A 17483-nucleotide genomic window follows, 5' to 3' on the forward strand; every position below is an offset into this window, starting at 1 on the left:
GAAAGTACTTTCACTGACACCCTCCGAATTAATTAATGGGCGTGCTCCCATTAGCAATTTGCTAATTAGTGCTAAGCTCCAAGACAGAAACTGAGATGGAATTTTTTGTTTTTTTGATAGTGTGACTCATTCTTGATCTTGATCCGAATGTTGCAATTGTGTACCAACAGGATAAAGCATTTGTAATGTACAAAACAATCTAAGTTAATAAAATTATTACAATTCTAAAAAGATTAGATAATCTGATTAGATCTTGTAGCTTAGTGGAAAACTCCATTCGCAACAGATTTAAGTCTGTCGACTCTGGTGTACCACGAGGATCCGTCATCGGTCCACTTATGTACATGTAGTATCGCGCGTTCAAATGAAATCCTGGGCTGAGTAGGCGTTGGAAAAATTAAACCGTTTAGAACAGTGTAAAGTTTGAATTTCCCACCGTTTGACACGAATGACATTTGTTTATGCTTAATCGGGACATAATTAGACATGTTTGTTTTTAGCAAAGGGTGCCCTTAGATATTTGCTTTGAGAATAAGAATCGTTACGTTATCCTATTTTTAATGTAAAACATTGTAAAGAAAGAAAAAAGAAAAATTTTTTGGCTCTAAATTTTAGGTTAGCTATCAACATGCTCCAATTAATCTTCGCTTTAAAAAATCACAACAACTGACGGTTTCCAACGGCTTCTCAGCCCAGGATTTCATTTGAACGCGCGATAGTATAGGTACATTCTTTTTTGTTGTTTTACTGGTAAGCAGCTATTTATTGAAAAAATACAAGTACACTAGAAGACAAGATCGGTAATAATGATTAGCATATGTTCACTTTTCTGCCATAAATTTCAACGAACATCCTGACTTCCTCCAAAGAGGGTACTTTGACGTTGACTTGGACGCTCGCGTGGTATCTGTACCAGTCTTGCTCGTTGGTTATGGTGACCGAAGTGGTGAAAGCGTGTTCTCTTCCATAATTCAGAACGTTGACGGTTGAGATGACGACGTCGTCTAGGTAGTGGTCGTAGTTCAGAGACGTCTCTTCGTCGTAATTGATGATTGTGTCCCTCACCAGCAATACGTCGTTGGCAGAAGGGTGGGCGTGGGCTGCACAAATCAAATCGCCATAGTTGCCGACGTCGTTATTGACGGAGTTGCGAGAGTTCTGGCAAATAATTAATTCCTTTTGAGGTGGAGGTGGCGAAGTTGTAGGTCCAGAAGTTATCCAACTGCTTGACCGGGGTGAACAGTCTGATGGTGAAGTTGGATAGTTCGTAGAGGTCTCTGAAGAATCCGTAGAGGTAGACCAGTAGGTGGGAGCGGGAGAAGAAGAAGTGCTAGTAGTAGGCCAGTAAGGGGAAGAAGTAGGGGAGTCAGTAGGGGTGTTAGTAGTAGACCAGTAAGGGGAAGAAGTAGGGGAGTCAGTAGGGGCGCTAGGAGTGGAGTCGGGATAAGAGGCAGTAGTGGGATAGGCAGAAGGCTCGACAGTGGAGTCGGTATAAGAGTCAGTAGTGGAGAAAGGAGGAGAGCCAGTAGAGATGTCGGTAGACAAGTGTGCACCGATTATTCTGGGGTAATATCTTCTAGAACCAATTTCTGCTCCCCTCACACTTGCCACCACGATAAAAAGAATCACCAATGAGCGCATCTTGAAAGGATTGCTATACACTGCTACGATTTTTCTACAATGAAAAGTTTCAAATTGTGCAGCTCTTTTATACTCGTATCTACTACATTAGTTAGATAAAAGTTGTTACGAAAAATTAACCCGAATTAGTTATTTCCAAATAATCGATAACCGAGTTTGATTGAAAAATTAAGATTTAAAAATTGGTTTGTCAATACATGAGGGTGATAAAGTTACGCAAAGTTTTAGAATTTTCTGCTTGGAAGATTTATCTGTTTTAGAGGGTTGACGGGATCAGTTCGGAAGTGTACGAAGTTGGGAGCAGGAATGTTGGGTTGGCAGCGCTGCTTTCGTTTGATTCTTTACTCTCGTGTCAAAAATAAATGACTCCCTAAAATTCGAACTTTTAGGAAAATAACGTTTTTCATGTTGTGTGTAACTAGAATTTTCAAAAGTAATTTTGAATGCCTAAGGTTGGTTACTTTGAATTGAGAGAATTAATCCAAATAAATACTGGCGGCAGTAACCAAAATTGATTGTGAAACGAAAAATCATCTATCACTTAGAGAGAAATTAGTCATTTGCAACTGTTACAATTAACTTGCTGCCTTACATTTTTGGGATATCTTTTGTTTGTCACCAGAAACCACATAGCCTCCAACCTGACCAAATTTATGGCAACCTAGTAACGAATATCCCTAAATCCTAGGGAGTAATTTATTTTTGACATGAGAGTAGGTACTATTCGTAAGGTTGGCAGAATGATATTCTAGTACTTTGTGCTTCATATGGTTTGATCTTAGCATTGTTGAGCTGTGATCTCTGTCCATAAAGACATTCAACCAATTTTTGTATTGTTTAGAGTTAGGTTCTACAATTATTGTATTTACACGTTTTAATTAAGCTCTGTTGCAATCTTATACCGAGCGATCATTTAAAAAAATAAATCGAGTTTGCTTTGGAGTCGATGCTATAGCATGGGTTGCCATAGGTAACACGCCGACTCGATTTATTTTTTAATTGATTGCACCGTATAAAAACACTTCAATTTTTATGTTTACATAATCTCATTTAACGTTTTTGATATATTTGATCCTACTCGAACATATTTGTTACGAAACACATCTTACGTTACACCATTTCCTAAAATTTACACTACGAAGAAATTTAAAATTGTCTTTCGATTTTTTTCAGTTTTTAATAGGCAAAATAATACTAAAACCAATACAGTGTTTTATTTCTCAACAAAAAAATCAAAACATCAAATTAACAAGAAGAAAATGATATGCTAATAAGTTGTTCAAACTTGTAATACGTATAAGTCTATAAGTATTGGGTGATTCAAAATGATTGTGGCCAAGTATGGCAACTATGTACGAAAATTTATGTGGCAACTGTGTGGGTAGGGTAGAGTTGATATTTCTTTAACAGTTCATAGTCGCGCAATTTTGAAAACTGTCAAATCAATGTGTAATGATGCTTATGAAATGTCATACAAATGACAACTCTACCTCATCCACACAGTTGCCACATAAATTTTCATACATAGTTGCCATACTTGGCCACAATCATTTTGAATCACCCAATATGTACTGTCGCGAGCAATACATTTTGGTCGTCAATGTCATTTCAAAATTTGGTTAGATTGTCACAGATTTCAAAAATTTCCCTGCCTAATTATGCCCATGTCAACAAAGTGCCAAAAAAAAAGAGAAAAAAATGACAATTAATGTCATACAACATGATGATAGGTTATGATATGTGCGACTGTTTGACAATGGAGCATTTTCAATTGCGTCAAAGAATGATCTTGACGACCAAAATTTATTGCTCGCGACTGTAGGTACTATGGCGGACAATAAATTTAGGCCGGCCTGTCATTGGCTTGACATCAAAATGTGAAGCTGGCATTATGTTCAACTAATCCCATTTTCGATTTTTGCCATTCTTGTCATCGTGACAGCGATAATCAAAATTAAAATTGGGAAAAGAAGCGTGCACCAGAGAGAAGTGCTAAGTACTACAAAACAGTTAGGTATGCTAGTGCGTCATGATCTGTAAGTTACGAAAAGGGCGAAGGAAACGCCAAAAAGCTTCAGTTTGACAAACTGACACATCAGTCATAATGACAATAAATTGTCGCTTGCATTGACTTTTTTGAAATGTCAGAAATTTGCCGGCGTAAATTTATTGTCCACCATAGTACTATGTATTTCGGACACGGAATCTTGGCCACAACTGACATTTAACTGACAAATATGTGTGAACTGGCCTTTATTGAATATAACCCAACTTTTGACTCGATAATGCCATTTCCCTGCTTTTTTGATATCACAAGTAAAGCTTCAAAGTGATTTTTACTAACTGTCATTCATTTATGACACTAATGATTGGTTTACATCATTTTTTTTAGAAATGTCTAAAAAATGTTGGCCAAGATTCCGTGTCCGGAATAGTACATTTATAAATATGTATTTGCTTTTGATTTTTTTATGATGATATGGCTTGACACGAAAGGTTTTTTTTTAATAACATTTTTCTCCCAACGGCTTGCTTGTGTTTGTGTATTAAAAATGGCGTATAATATTTACATCACATAATTGAAATATGTACAAGCAAAAAGTTCTTGTAACGTAGTGCGTGAAGTGACCTGCGTCTCGGCGTAAAAGACCTTTACATGCACAAAAAACATCTTCACGCACGAAATATTAACAATATTTTTTCTAATATAACTGCTTTCAAAAGTAAATTTTTGTATCAACACAGTGCCAGTGACTATGTTGCTAGGTAACCAACTAATAGAAAACAGTGCGTGAAGTGAGAAACAGAAAAGCTTAAGTGTGTGACATCGCATTTCACACACTGTTATGTATGGTTTCTATAGTTTCAATCTTACAACAGTGTTAAAATAGTAGTTTATTTGACGAGTTTGTGTGTAAATTGGGCCTTTTTTGGCACGCGTGGGCCATTTTAAAACGCGAGTGAAACGCTTAAAACCTTTAAAATTAGTTTGACGTTTCGTTTTGACAAGTTGTGACATTTATCAAAATCCGTTCACATAGGAGAAAATTTTCAAATTCTGACAGTGTCGAACAAAAATAGTTATTTGTAGGTATATCAAGGATGTGAAATCGTTCTTTGACGTACCGAGAGAAAAATTGTCGCCGAGGCCGTTTAGGCCGAGGCAAACAATCTCAACGTCGGCAAAGGATTTCGCAGCCACGGTGTACACAACAGCCACGGTGTACACAACATTTTGTGTGCAATCGAAAATTTGTAATTATAAAATGAACACGTAAAATTTCCTTCACAGTCAGAGATAAAGTCGGCTCACATGTCGCCACGTCGCTATCTATAGCGACGTGGCGACATAAATAAAACAATTCATTTTGAAAAAAAATGTAGAAATGTCGGAAGAAAATTACGATATTTCAGTTCCGTGTACCTACTATTGGGAGCATAAAAAGTGGGACATCAAATTTCTGTCAGTTTTGAAAAATTCGATGTAGTTCAAGCTTTGTTGTCATTTTTTTGACAATATTCTAGCTGACAGTTTAAAAATTTATTTTATACTCCTATTTTCCTTTTCCAAATGCCGTCTTCTTTTGATAAAGGTAGATTTTAATTGGGACTTTGCATTTTAAATAAATATTCACCACGTGCTTACTTACAATCATTCGCTGCAACCTACAATACTTAATGACAACGTCAATCAATTCGAAGTAGGATTAGAATCAGATAAGGGTTATTTCACATTAAAAATCAAGACAATGACGTTGATATCCCACTTTTTTTGCCCGCAATAGTACTTACTCATCCAGATTTAAAGAATATTATAAATTGTGCAGTGTCGCATTTGAAACCTGAAAAATCGAAACGGCAATATGAAAAACGTTACAGTGACTTTAGACGTTTAGAGACAAGAAGAACGTGAAAACGGTGTCGGAAAACGTTGTATTGGTTTACTTAGGTAGGTACTGGAATTTATTTATTGTGGAAGGTAAATGTTAAGTTATGTTATGATAAGTTGCATGATCTGCCCTCCCTCACAGCCCCCATTGGTCAACCATTCCCGCCGACACCATACCATCGAGAGACGCCTACAAAAGATCAACATCCAGCCAGCATTTACAAGAAATTTTGCTTTCGCAGGGACTCAGCTCCTCTAACCTCTCTCTTAGATACACTGCTTACTTTTTGTGACTTGTATTTAGTTAGTTAGTTTGCTAGAAATAAACACCGATTATATTGAACCCTACATGCTTACTTTTACGGCCGTCGCCAAGGCAGCGGCTGCGAAATTGAATTTCGCAGCCTGTTCTCGGTATGCGAAGTGATCATTTCGCGTACTGTTGCACACAAAAATATATGCAAGAAAATGACCCACCTCACGCGTGAATATCAATTTTTTTAAGCAATTATAAACTAAGCAAAAATGAATAGGGAATTCCACAATTTTTCTTGAAAAGCAAAATAATTCCCCCAATCCTCCTACGTATTCTTAAACACAAGATAAATTTAAAATGATACAGGTACTTGAAACATTACATTTAATGGGTATATTAATATATTCCTAACACATTTCATTACAAATTTTAAACTGTATTTATAAAAAATTCAAAAAAGAAAAAAATCCCTATTAATTTTTGCCTAGTTTAGAAAAAAAAAAACAATTTACTACACATTTAGTAATCAATACAATCAATCCACCATTCTTTGTTTTTATTTTGACACTTTAATGAGAATGACTTTTGCGAAGAACTTCAACTTTTTTTTTTCTTGCGAAAGGAAAAACTCCCGAGTTTTTTCCGACTGATGCGCTCAATTGGTGCATCGAAAGTTATGTACCTACGTCATTTTAAGACCTTGATACGACTAATTTTAGCTGCTAAAAAAATTACACAGTTAACATTTTAAACATGTAAATACGTAGAAACTGTAACTTGTATAACTTATTTTTTGAGATTAATTAAAATGTTTCGTCAGATTGTTGATTGGCAACGAACAACTACTTAACCTTACTTTCTCGAATTCGCATTTTCTGGTTGTGGTTTATGCAATTCATGTTGCATATTGTACATTATATTGGAACAATGAAAATAAATTGAAAGATAAAGTGTAAACTATTTTTACTCTCAGGAATTATATCAGAATAACGATTAAATATAGGTACCTACCTACAAGTTTAACGTAGCATTGACGATATGAAATCATCTTTATTGAGTAACAATACTTTTATCTGTTATTACATAATGATCATTATTGTGGGTTTGAGCCACATAGTAACTTTAGTGGGATTTACTGAAGTTGTTGCTGAGGTTGAGTCAGTCCAGGACGTAGAATCTGTCCAGGTTGTGGTTGGATTTATCGATGTTGTTGATGTATCGGTCCACGATGTTGAATCTGTCCAAGTGCTCGTGGACTCAGTCCATGAAGTAGAATCTGTCCACGATGTTGAATCTGTCCATGAAGTAGAATCGGACCATGATGTTGAATCTGTCCACGTGGTCGTGGATTCACTCCATGAAGTAGAATCTGTCCACGTGGTCGTGGGCTCAGTCCATGAAGTGGAATCTGTCCACGTGGTCGTGGGCTGAACCCATGAAGTAGAATCTGTCCATGAAGTAGAATCGGTCCATGAAGTAGAATCAGTCCATGAAGAATCTGACCAAGATGTAGAATCTGTCGTCGTGGTGGTGGGCTGAGTCCATGAAGTAGAATCAGTCCATGAAGTAGAATCTTTCCACGTGGTCGTGGGCTCATCAGTCCAGGTTGTAGTTGGATTTATTGATGTTGTTGAAGTATCGGTCCATGAAGTAGAATCTGTCCACGTGGTCGTGGGCTCAGTCCATGAAGTAGAATCAGTCCAGGTTGTAGTTGGATTTATAGATGTTGAAGTATCAGTCCATGAAGTAGAATCAGTCCATGATGTTGAATCTGTCCACGTGGTCGTGGGCTGAGTCCATGAAGTAGAATCTGTCCATGAGGTAGAATCGGACCGCGATGTTGAATGTGTCCTCGTGGACTCAGTCCATGAAGTAGAATCAGTCCAGGTTGTAGTTGGATTTATAGATGTCGTTGAAGTATCGGTCCATGAAGTAGAATCTGTCCACGTGGTCGTGGGCTCAGTCCATGAAGTAGAATCAGTCCAGGTTGTAGTTGGATTTATAGATGACGTTGAAGTATCAGTCCATGAAGTAGAATCTGTCCACGTGGTCGTAGGCTGAGTCCATGAAGTCGAATCTGTCCATGAGGTAGAATCGGACCGTGATGTTGAATGTGTCCTCGTGGACTCAGTCCATGAAGTAGAATCAGTCCAGGTTGTAGTTGGATTTATAGATGACGTTGAAGTATCAGTCCATGAAGTAGAATCTGTCCGTGATGTTGAATCTGTCCACGTGGTCGTGGGCTGAGTCCATGAAGTAGAATCTGTCCATGAGGTAGAATCGGACCGTGATGTTGAATGTGTCCGCGTGGTTTCAGTCCATGAAGTAGAATCAGTCCATGAAGTAGAATCAGTCCATGAAATAGAATCAGTCCATGAAGTAGAATCAGTCCATGAAGTAGAATCTGTCCAGGATGTTGAATCTGTCCACGTCGTCGTTGGATTTATTTCCGTTGTTGTTTTATCAGTCCACGACGTCCAATCTGTCCACGTCGTGGTTGGATTTATTTCCGTTGTTGTTTTATCAGTCCAAGAGGTCCAATCTGTCCACGTCGTGGTTGGATTTATTTCCGTTGTTGTTTTATCAGTCCACGACGTCCAATCTGTCCACGTCGTCCAATCTGGATTGGTGTTTGGATTTACCCATGTTGTTGTCGAATCAGTCCACCACGTGGAATCCGTCCACTTTGTGGAACTCGGTTCGATCCACGATGTTGTAGAATCCGACCGACTTGATGCGAAACTTATGACAACTATTAAAACTGTAGTCAACTGCATTCTAATATTTTTGCGGCTGTGCAAGCAGTTGATTTCTTACAATGAAAAAAATTTCATCGCTTACCGGTATTAATAAATCTCGTTATGATTTAATCGGTCGATTGAGATTAGATAAAAATAGTTCGTGAGTACCCGCGTGACAACCAGTCATCAAATTTCACAGAATTGGCGGTCTGTTTTTAAAATGTTCAAATTGGATTCTTGAGTAATAAGTAAATAACAGGAGTAAATAACATTACCGCTTTTGTACAAGAGTATTAACTACAGTTCTCTACAATACCGACTTTAGTATAGATGGTAATCACAGGATGGTAATGCACGCATTCAGTAACAAAAAGGGAATACAACAGAATTTTTGCACAAATCTATTCCTTGTCGTGTTTTTTTGCTTTCAGTTCCTCTTATTTGAAATTTGACTAATCGTTACACCAACAAAATGTGGAAATCTCCATTTACCATCTCTATAATATTCTTAAAAATTTTGAGAACTGCTGATTGACAACGAGATTTGGAAAAAACTACAAAATAGTTTTTCATCTTTTCGAAAATTTGAAACAGTTGAAACAATATCAATGGCGCCATCTGTTATGTCAAATCGTTTAATTTGAAGGAAAGGCAGGAAAGGGACCTACTTTCGCAAAATGGTCGCTTACAAAAATAAACATATAATTCTAGTTATTTTCCGTTTATTCATCACTACAAAATTACAAACTGCAACTTAGTATTTTGCAGGTAATGAATTACAATCTTTCTCAAAAACTATATTGCTCCATAAATAATCAAAAAAACATAACCAAAAAAATCATATAAAATAACCCAGTAATCTTGATGCTTTATTTAATTTTCATCATACACTAAAGAATGGAATCTGGGCATGATCCTACCTCGAACATCCTCATCTTTTTATACTAGAATTTCAATTAACTATGTCCGATCTATTGAATATCTGAAATCAAAGATATTATCATCTGCACACCTTGACTCATCTAACTCACTGTTTCTAATTTTGCATTGCTGAATTGCTTCATTGAATCCTTGACACAGTGTGAGATCTGGTTGTGTTTGCGCGCACTGCAAGAACTGCTTGATCTCCCAGGCACAAGGACCTGTGGGTTCAGCGCCGTAACTGCCTTGCTGAGCAGGCACTGCCTCCTGTGCAGGCGCTGGCTCACTAGACCCTCCACCAAACATTCCTGCAACTATCGCCTTAGTACCCCGCGTAAATCACAAAAAGAGTTAATACCTGTGAGAGCGTGTCCAACCGTGTGCCCCACGGCCGAGCCTACGGCGACTCCACCGGCCGTCGCCGCCATCTGTCCGAATAATCCGGGCTGTTGGGGGGCTGACTGTGCGGGAGCTGTCGTGGCGGGGGGGCTAGGCTGAGTCCTCGCCGGGAGGGTGGTCCTTTAAGGAACAATGAATTACCATAACCTCACTTTTTGCAAATTTGTGCGATACTAACTGCCTCTGTGCGGGGCGTGAGGGACTTGCGGAACGTCCACGGCGTGGCATTTTTGTCACTTTTAACTCTATTCGCTTCACAATCGATAAAAACAACGTATTCCACCACAAAATCTGAGATACTATTACGTAAAATCGCCTGACTGAGCTTTATAAACCGGAGTGAACTTTCTAGAAATATATGCTTTTTTTGAACGTTCTAGAAGCAGCCGTCTCGCTCTAAACGCGTGGAATAAACGAGGATAGAAGACGTGCGTGTTGCGTAGTGTGATCGAAATATGACGTCATGTGACCAAAGTTCGTCAATATTGCAGGACCGGACCAGGAATTTTTTGCAAAATGACGGAAGTTTTTGTCGAATGATTTGTAAATAAATCGGTGAATCGATTTAGGAGCATCTTTCGAAAATTTGCGCAACCTTTTTAAATATGTCGTGATATGATACGACAAAGAGTTGAGGTATAGATAGATATCTGCGATTGCCAAAATAATTTGATGTGTCATTTTCACGTGCTTTTTCACCGTAAACACGACAAGCAATTAAGATAGTAAATAAAAACAACGAAAAAGAGGTAAAATAGGGCCCCAGTGACGCAATTTATTGGGGAAAAAGCCGAAACGGTTTATATGAAATCGTGTCGTAAATGTGTCTGTCTGGAGTTTACCACCGTCAACAAATACTCACGAGTATTGTCTATTGTCTTTCCTGACTGGCGGTTGTCTGGTTGGGGGCGGCGATTTCCAAGGTCTGGCTGGGGCCGCGTTCCTTCTCCCCATTTTGACGGTACTATTAATTTTCGAAATGCGCCGAAACAAACTCAAAATCCCACACAACAACTAGATCAATCAACTTTATTTTTGACAATTACAAACAAAAGACTCAAAAAAAACTACAACTCTAGATCCATCTCGTTGAGCGAACAAGTCTCAAAGATGCTTAACTCATTTGACGACCCCGCTTTGTCAAAGATGCTTAACTCATTTGACGGTCCCGCTTTGTCAAAGATAGTTAAATCATTTGACTGTCCCGCTACTCCCGCTTTGTCAAAGATTCTTAAGTCATTTGCCGGTCCCGCTTTGTCAAAGATGCTTAATTCATTTGACGGTCCCGCTTTGTCAAAAATGCTTAAATCATTTGGCGGTCCCGCTTTGTCAAAGATGCTTAATTTATTTGACGGTCCCGCTTTGTCAAAGATGCTTAATTCATTTGACGGTCCCGCTTTGTCAAAGATATTCGAGTCGTGTGTCGGCCCCGCTTCTCCGCCTCTTCCCAAATACTTGTTCATGATGTTATTGATGTCCTCTCTGTTCTGTTTGTAATAACCTTCGGGAGTCAACGAGGGAAACCCTTGGCTTGGCTGCAAATTGTCGCCTCTGAACAAAAACTGCTCGTTCGCCGCGTATTCGGAGATGCTTTGCGGTTGGAAATTGAACACTTTGTTTTTCTGCGAGCCGAAATCGAACTTGAAACGTTTGATGTCTCTTTCATCGGAATTAACAAACTCCTCGAAATGTTTGGCGTTCTTGTCGCTGAAGATCGAGACGTCGATGTTGCTGTTGTTGGACAGATTCCTCTGGAACGGACAACGTTTGCTCTTCTTCGGTGGTTCGGATTGTGCGGGAATGACTTCAACTCCCTTCTCGGTCTTACGCACCAACGCGAGATGTTCAGAGTTTTGTACTTGCTTCACTGAGGGCCTGTTCAATATTAAAGAAAGATATTTCGAAAAATCGGAGTCCGAAACGGAGGCTTCATAAATCTTGCGGTCCTGCTCAGCGAACTCTTCCTCGATTTCTCTTTTCGTAAGCTTCTTGGGTGGAATAAACTTTTTAAGTCGCTTCACATATCTCGGCTTACTTTGATTCTCCATCAAATAGTCACTTTCTTTGGCACTAGATGAAATAGTCTGACCTGTCTTCTCATTGCTACTCGAAGCCTTTTCAACTGTAGCGACCGAAACCGACTTCAAATTCTCAATTGTTATGTTATCGACGTCTCTATTCATCGAAATGTTCCCCAAATTCGTGTCAGTCGTTGTTGCACCATTTCCACTAAGCTGGACACCATTTTTGCTCATAAAATGTAGCGAACTGGAAGTACTACTTTGAGGAACGTTTAACTCATCCAATCCTGTACAAAAACCGGTATGGTCAAAATTCTCCGAAACTTCATCACCGTCAAAATCTTGACTAAAAGATGACGGACACAAAGGCGAATAACTCATAGATTCTGACAAGTGACTGCAACCCCCTTCAACCTCTTTTGTTCTACTTGGTTCACTCACGTCGCGTGACGAATCAGAATCAGACGACCACTGCGGCCCCTCCACAACCGTCACCACGGGAAAAACGTGCCTGTCTTCGCCGCAATCTGAATTAATCGAGCTAAGAGCAGTCTTATACGAACTTTCCTAAAAACCGACAATCAGCAAAACGTAATTTGAAAAGTCGAAACAAACTTGTGAAAAATCAAAATCGTCGTCTTCAGAAAAACTTTCGCTGATGCTTTGCAACTCTTCCACTATTGACCTCACCTCGTCGTCGCTCATATTACACCTGTTGACTCCCCAGAGAGTTGGAGTTGACGCCGGCAGAGTCTTCTCTTTGCCCGTGGAAGCTTCCGAATAAGAACTGTCTTGTCTTTCACTCTGTTGACTCTCAGGCAACACAAACTCACGTTCCGAACAAGCTAAAGTCACCTCTGGGATTAACTTCTTGACGTTTTCGCTGTCCTCTCGCAGAAAATTCGACAGATTTTGGTAACTCGACGTCTCGAAAGCGCCTTCGACAGATCGGGGAGTTGCAACGTCAAGCAATGATAGATGAGTTGCGACTTCTTCCACTCGGAAATTTCCACTGAAATTATTTTCAGAGGGGCTCAAATCTGCACCAGACTCGCCATTGTCCATATTGAAATCGATGAGAACGTCGATTTTTTGCAACTCGTTTTGATAATCGTTCAATAGTTTGTTAATCGCAGCTTTGGTCAGTTTTCCTCTACTTTTCAATTTCCTCAAGTTTGACTCTAATTTGTACTTGAGTTTCGTCGATTCGTTCATTCCAACGTATTCCCTGTCCTGGACAAAAAAACTCAAATTATGTAAACCCATTAATGAAAAAATACCCCAGATCGCTGCTTCTTGCAAGCGTCCAAAACGTCATAAACTTCGCGAAGTATCGACTCCGGCCATATTTTTTTCACAATGTAGACACCGTAATGCTCTAAACTAGTCACACCCGGGATCAACCTGAATTTATAATCCAGACTCAGCTCTCGGGGAGTTTCTCCACTCGCGATCGTTTCCATTTGCCACCTAAAACCAAACAATCGGTGATTCCCTAAGTTGTTTCCGACACCGAACACAAGATGGCGCCAACTCTACACCTCACAGTATTAACAACAGATGTCACTTTCTCTCTTTCAAAAATTACTTACGCCCTCACGTTAAGATACATTTCTACTAGATCTGCAAGCGAGGTGTAGTGCGTCGTCACGTACAAAAAAACCGAAGTGGTGCAGAATTTTTCGCAGATGGCCATGGCGAGAGCCGCCCCCTCGTTGGCAGCAGTAGACCTGCACAACTCGTCTATGATAAACAACGAATTCTCGCTGAGAAGCGACATCATATATTTCACTTCCTTCATCTAGAAAACACCAACTTAGAGAGTTTCATCGCACCGAATCGATTTACTTCTAGAATGAAAGATGACGCTCCGTACTCCATGTTGTCCTCTAGGTAGATTCGAGCAAACATGCGACTCATCGGTCGAAACAGAGCAGAATCTGCAGGAACGTAACAACCAACTTGCGCCATCACTTGCAGCAGCATCACTTGTCTGATGTAAATACTTTTTCCGGAACCGTTAGGACCGGTGATGATTTGCACGTTGTAATCTTTGCAAATCGACTGAAACGAGACTTGTTCAAACTGTCTTGACCCTCGGACAACTTACAATGGGGTTAGGAACTCGCTGGTCGCCAATCAGCAACTCCAGCATTGGGTGTCGAGCGTTGACGAGTTCGGTGAAGTCCCCGAATTTTGGACGGACGTAGCGACCCCTTCTGCTAGCTTCAGCCAACGACTGCAACAGGTCCAAACGTGCGATGTCTTCGCAAAACTTGTAGAAAAATCCCAAGTACTGTTTCAGTTCGACTATGACGTTGCGGATCATTCTGCAACGATAACTAGTCCGTGACAAAATTTGCAAAATCTCTCAAAACATTACAAGTTACTGATTTTCAAGATCTCGAGCATGATGTCTTCGAGTCGCGTCGAGTAGTTGATCAGTTCTGCAGTTTTCATCGTGAAGCTTGCGGCCAACCGGTACACTTGTATGAACTCTGGAGGCAAATCCGATTTCTTGAAAGTTCTCTTTTGTTGACAGTTCAGCTTAAATACGATGTGATAACCTTTCGTATTGTTATTCCCTAGCGTGAGCGCCATGTTGTATCTGTTCCCCAAGTGTTTGACATACTCCGTCATGTCGTTCAACCTCTCAGCATACGTCTTCCTCACCAGATCCAACAACCCGTTGATCCCAGACTTGATGGCGTAACAACGCTGTGCCACTCCGGCCTCGCTTTTGGCAAACTGAGCTGACGGATGGATCGTATTCCTGATCTGACGCGTAATACTCTCAAAATTCTCGCTCTCTAGAGTCTCTCTCAACTCCGTAAAAAACGGTTGCTGAAAGTGCTCAATCACGCCTTTGAGGGGCTCGACGAGCTCTAGTATCCCGTTGAGCAACAAGAGATAATTCAGTTGTCTGACTGAGCAATTGTCGCTCGTCCCGAACGGCATACTCGTGAGGGTGAGCAACTGGTCGACGTTCGAGACTTTCTGCAAGATGGCTTGAATCGAGACGAGCGTCTGAGGGTGCTTGATCAGTTCCGAGACGCACTGGGAGGTCTCTTCGATGATGCGAGGCGCACAAGGGGGCTGCAAAATTGTAGATCTCAGGAGTCTGGCCCCAATTTTGGTGTGGCAGTAGTTCAAAACGCCGAAAAGTGTGGAGTAGCGGGTGGCTTGGGCCGGTTTGGTGCTTGAAACGAGTTCCAGTCGGTCGGCGGTAGAGACATCTGCAAGTGTGGTTGTGTGTTAACAGGACGGACGGTTTAGTACGCACCTATGATAGCGTAGCCTTCGGACTCTTGATAAGACACGTTGATCGACGCTTTCGCGTTATAGATGTTGAGATTGTTTTGCAAGTACGTCACGAGGGCAGATGCAGCGGCGAGGGCATAGTATCTGCAAGAGTATTTACAAACAAGACGAAAATAACTCAACTGACTTACTTGTGTTGCAAACCGACGCAAATTGCGTTGTTCGAGGGTAAACACAAGTCCAGGATTCTGTCCATGCCGTTTGTCTTGTTGAACGTTTTCCTCGGAACGCCGAGGATTTTAACATTAGGGAATTGCTTCTTCACCTTGTCGATTAATCGACTGCCGCTGTCGAGAAACGTTGACGGTACGATTATCTGCAGGAGGAGAGTGAGATCTAGCGGTAAAAAACGAGAGGCTCACATCGGTGGGGTTCAGGATGTTGATTTTGGTCAGAGTGTTTAGATAACTGTGGACATCGGAAATCTGACAGAGGACTAGATTGGGTAGAGACAGGTCGATCGAGGCCAAACCGACTTCACATCTAGCGTCGCCTCGACCTTCAGTCAGTGCTACAAGAAAAAAACAAACATTGTGCACATTTTGTGTAAATCGCTAACCAGTGATGACTCTAGACTCGACTTCAGTGGACATCGTCGTGCTCCCAGACCGCAGTGTAGAGTTGTTGAAAATACTGCAATCGAAGATTTTGCGTAAAATCAAGACGCATAGTATTTCTACAGGTACCTGTGATGAGGCTTGCCCCAAACTGTCGCCGAAGAAGACGTAGAATTCGACTTGCGTCGGGTGCTTCTAAATATGGGGCCCTTCGGCGGCCCCATCACTTCCTTCGCCTTGAACGCTACAACGAAACCTAGATTACGAAATTTTGACAAATCGAGTCTCACCTGGATGCCCCGACGCATCCTTGCGCGTCTTTTTATGAATCAAAGATTGATTCAAATTCATTGTTAATATCTGTAACAAAATGGCCACCTTTCTCGAAAATGACACCTACTTGATTATTTTGTTAATGAAAAAACAACCACTTGATTACAAATTATATTAGGGGTACAAAATAGTCTCGTTTTTACAATAAAAAAATAACAATTTGGTAAAATTTATTAGTCCGTATCGACGTCCATGCCGTCCGCTTCGATTTGTCGCTCGTTTTCGAATCCCTGTTCGTCGGCGACGCGATACTGATTCGTCCAGGATTTAGGTTGGCGATCTTGCATCTGCAAAAGTTGGCAAGCGTGATTATAAATTTGACACAAGTATTGTTACCCACTTTGCAAACAAATTTCAGTATTTCATGTTTGCTGATTTCTTTTTCAGCGCGGACTCCCCATGAAAAGGTGACTTTTTTGGAGATGGGGTCAGTATCCATTTGTAAATACTTCTGCTTGACCAAGACGTTTGCAATGTAGTCGTTCACTGGTCCAAACAGTGGATGTCTTACGTTAGGATCAATTTGAAAATGCTTCAAAAACGTGTACAAAGCCGCTGAAAGAATACCAGTATGACGCAAATTACAATGCCCTAAAGTCCCATACCTTCAGTGATTGGAAAATTTGACATGAAAATGTGACTCAAGATCAACAAAAGCAATATTTTCCTAACTTCTCTTGTATCAGGTTCACTTTTGTCAACACTGTAGTTCATGTAAGGTAAGGAATTGCTGACGATGTACGCTTTACCGCTGTTTGCAGCTTGATCGCACACCAACAAATTGTAACCATAAACCTGAAATCCACAATTAATCTCATGGGGCGATCTTGCACAACTCACATTTTTCAAAACTTCTGTCATCTTCTCAATCACTTGTTGCAACTGATGACCCGCCTTGACCGCGCAATGTTTTTGAATGTCGGCCTTGCGGAAATGCATGTTTTGTCCGGCATTATTCACGATGTACCTCACACAATTACTGACTTGTTCGTCCACATTAACTTGTGAAACAACCGCATGTTGATCATTCTGAGACCGCGCCAAGCGCGACGTCTCTCCGTTCACTCGCGATTTCGAAGAAGTCTCTTTTTGTGGTTGGGAACTCTGGCTCTCTGCCTTTCGCGACGATCTCCGTAGCATCTTAACTCGATTAAATCGATTTTATAGAAGATCTTTATCGCCAAACGGTTGTTTGGGACTTATTTACTAAAATTGGGGTTAGGTCGGTTAGTTCAAATGTCCGGTGATAAACGTCACGACTATCGGACTATCGGCCAAATATTGAACTACAAACCTTCATATACACAGTGAACATAAGAAGTATAAAAATGTTTAGTTATACATATTGCCAACGGTCTAGAACAAAATAAATTGTTGACCGAGTTTTATTCCGAATCTAAATAA

The 17483-nt window shown here is 40.4% G+C and overlaps 4 protein-coding genes and 1 long non-coding RNA gene across 11 annotated transcripts; 1 reads left to right on the top strand and 4 right to left on the bottom strand.

Annotated features, from left to right (window-relative positions):
* The first annotated feature begins 3165 nt into the window (after positions 1 to 3165).
* Positions 3166 to 5873, top strand: LOC138138056 (uncharacterized). 2 transcript variants are annotated; one of them, XR_011161951.1, is made up of 2 exons: positions 3166 to 5620; positions 5673 to 5873. It is a non-coding gene; the product is annotated as an uncharacterized lncRNA (long non-coding RNA). The 2 variants fall into 2 exon arrangements; XR_011161952.1 differs by having other exon boundaries at positions 3166 to 5590.
* A 943-nt stretch (positions 5874 to 6816) lies between these two features.
* LOC138138055 (uncharacterized) lies at positions 6817 to 8643 on the bottom strand. Of its 4 annotated transcripts, XM_069057776.1 has the most exons (3): positions 7773 to 8643; positions 7674 to 7733; positions 6817 to 7490 (listed from the first exon to the last, which is right to left on the bottom strand). In XM_069057776.1, exons 1-3 carry the CDS (start codon positions 8561 to 8563, stop codon positions 6866 to 6868), a joined length of 1476 nt encoding a protein of 491 aa, XP_068913877.1. In that variant the 5' UTR covers positions 8564 to 8643; the 3' UTR covers positions 6817 to 6865. The 4 variants fall into 4 exon arrangements, with proteins under 4 accessions (XP_068913877.1, XP_068913876.1, XP_068913874.1 ...); XM_069057775.1 differs by having other exon boundaries at positions 7674 to 8642; XM_069057773.1 differs by having other exon boundaries at positions 6817 to 8112; positions 8149 to 8641.
* Positions 8644 to 9383: 740 nt separating this feature from the next.
* Chchd2 (Coiled-coil-helix-coiled-coil-helix domain containing 2) lies at positions 9384 to 10864 on the bottom strand. Of its 2 annotated transcripts, none has more exons than XM_069059615.1 (4): positions 10710 to 10864; positions 9807 to 9967; positions 9559 to 9756; positions 9384 to 9509 (listed from the first exon to the last, which is right to left on the bottom strand). In XM_069059615.1, the coding sequence occupies exons 1-4, from the start codon at positions 10799 to 10801 to the stop codon at positions 9499 to 9501; spliced, it is 462 nt and encodes a 153-aa protein (XP_068915716.1). In that variant the 5' UTR covers positions 10802 to 10864; the 3' UTR covers positions 9384 to 9498. The 2 variants fall into 2 exon arrangements, with proteins under 2 accessions (XP_068915716.1, XP_068915717.1); XM_069059616.1 differs by lacking the exon at positions 10710 to 10864 and adding an exon at positions 10026 to 10200.
* Positions 10856 to 16179, bottom strand: LOC138139335 (mutS protein homolog 4-like). Of its 2 annotated transcripts, XM_069059572.1 has the most exons (13): positions 16037 to 16179; positions 15876 to 15990; positions 15749 to 15822; positions 15552 to 15700; positions 15321 to 15505; positions 15152 to 15273; positions 14252 to 15104; positions 13979 to 14198; positions 13717 to 13932; positions 13461 to 13669; positions 13149 to 13338; positions 12484 to 13101; positions 10856 to 12435 (listed from the first exon to the last, which is right to left on the bottom strand). In XM_069059572.1, the coding sequence occupies exons 1-13, from the start codon at positions 16095 to 16097 to the stop codon at positions 10915 to 10917; spliced, it is 4533 nt and encodes a 1510-aa protein (XP_068915673.1). In that variant the 5' UTR covers positions 16098 to 16179; the 3' UTR covers positions 10856 to 10914. The 2 variants fall into 2 exon arrangements, with proteins under 2 accessions (XP_068915673.1, XP_068915672.1); XM_069059571.1 differs by having other exon boundaries at positions 15876 to 16177.
* Positions 16178 to 17340, bottom strand: LOC138139355 (non-structural maintenance of chromosomes element 3 homolog). The gene is made up of 4 exons (XM_069059609.1): positions 16920 to 17340; positions 16685 to 16874; positions 16420 to 16634; positions 16178 to 16366 (listed from the first exon to the last, which is right to left on the bottom strand). Exons 1-4 carry the CDS (start codon positions 17217 to 17219, stop codon positions 16253 to 16255), a joined length of 819 nt encoding a protein of 272 aa, XP_068915710.1. The 5' UTR covers positions 17220 to 17340; the 3' UTR covers positions 16178 to 16252.
* Between the last annotated feature and the right edge of the window lie 143 nt (positions 17341 to 17483).

Source organism: Tenebrio molitor, chromosome 9, assembly GCF_963966145.1.
Source record: "Tenebrio molitor chromosome 9, icTenMoli1.1, whole genome shotgun sequence".
NCBI lineage: Eukaryota > Metazoa > Arthropoda > Insecta > Coleoptera > Tenebrionidae > Tenebrio > Tenebrio molitor.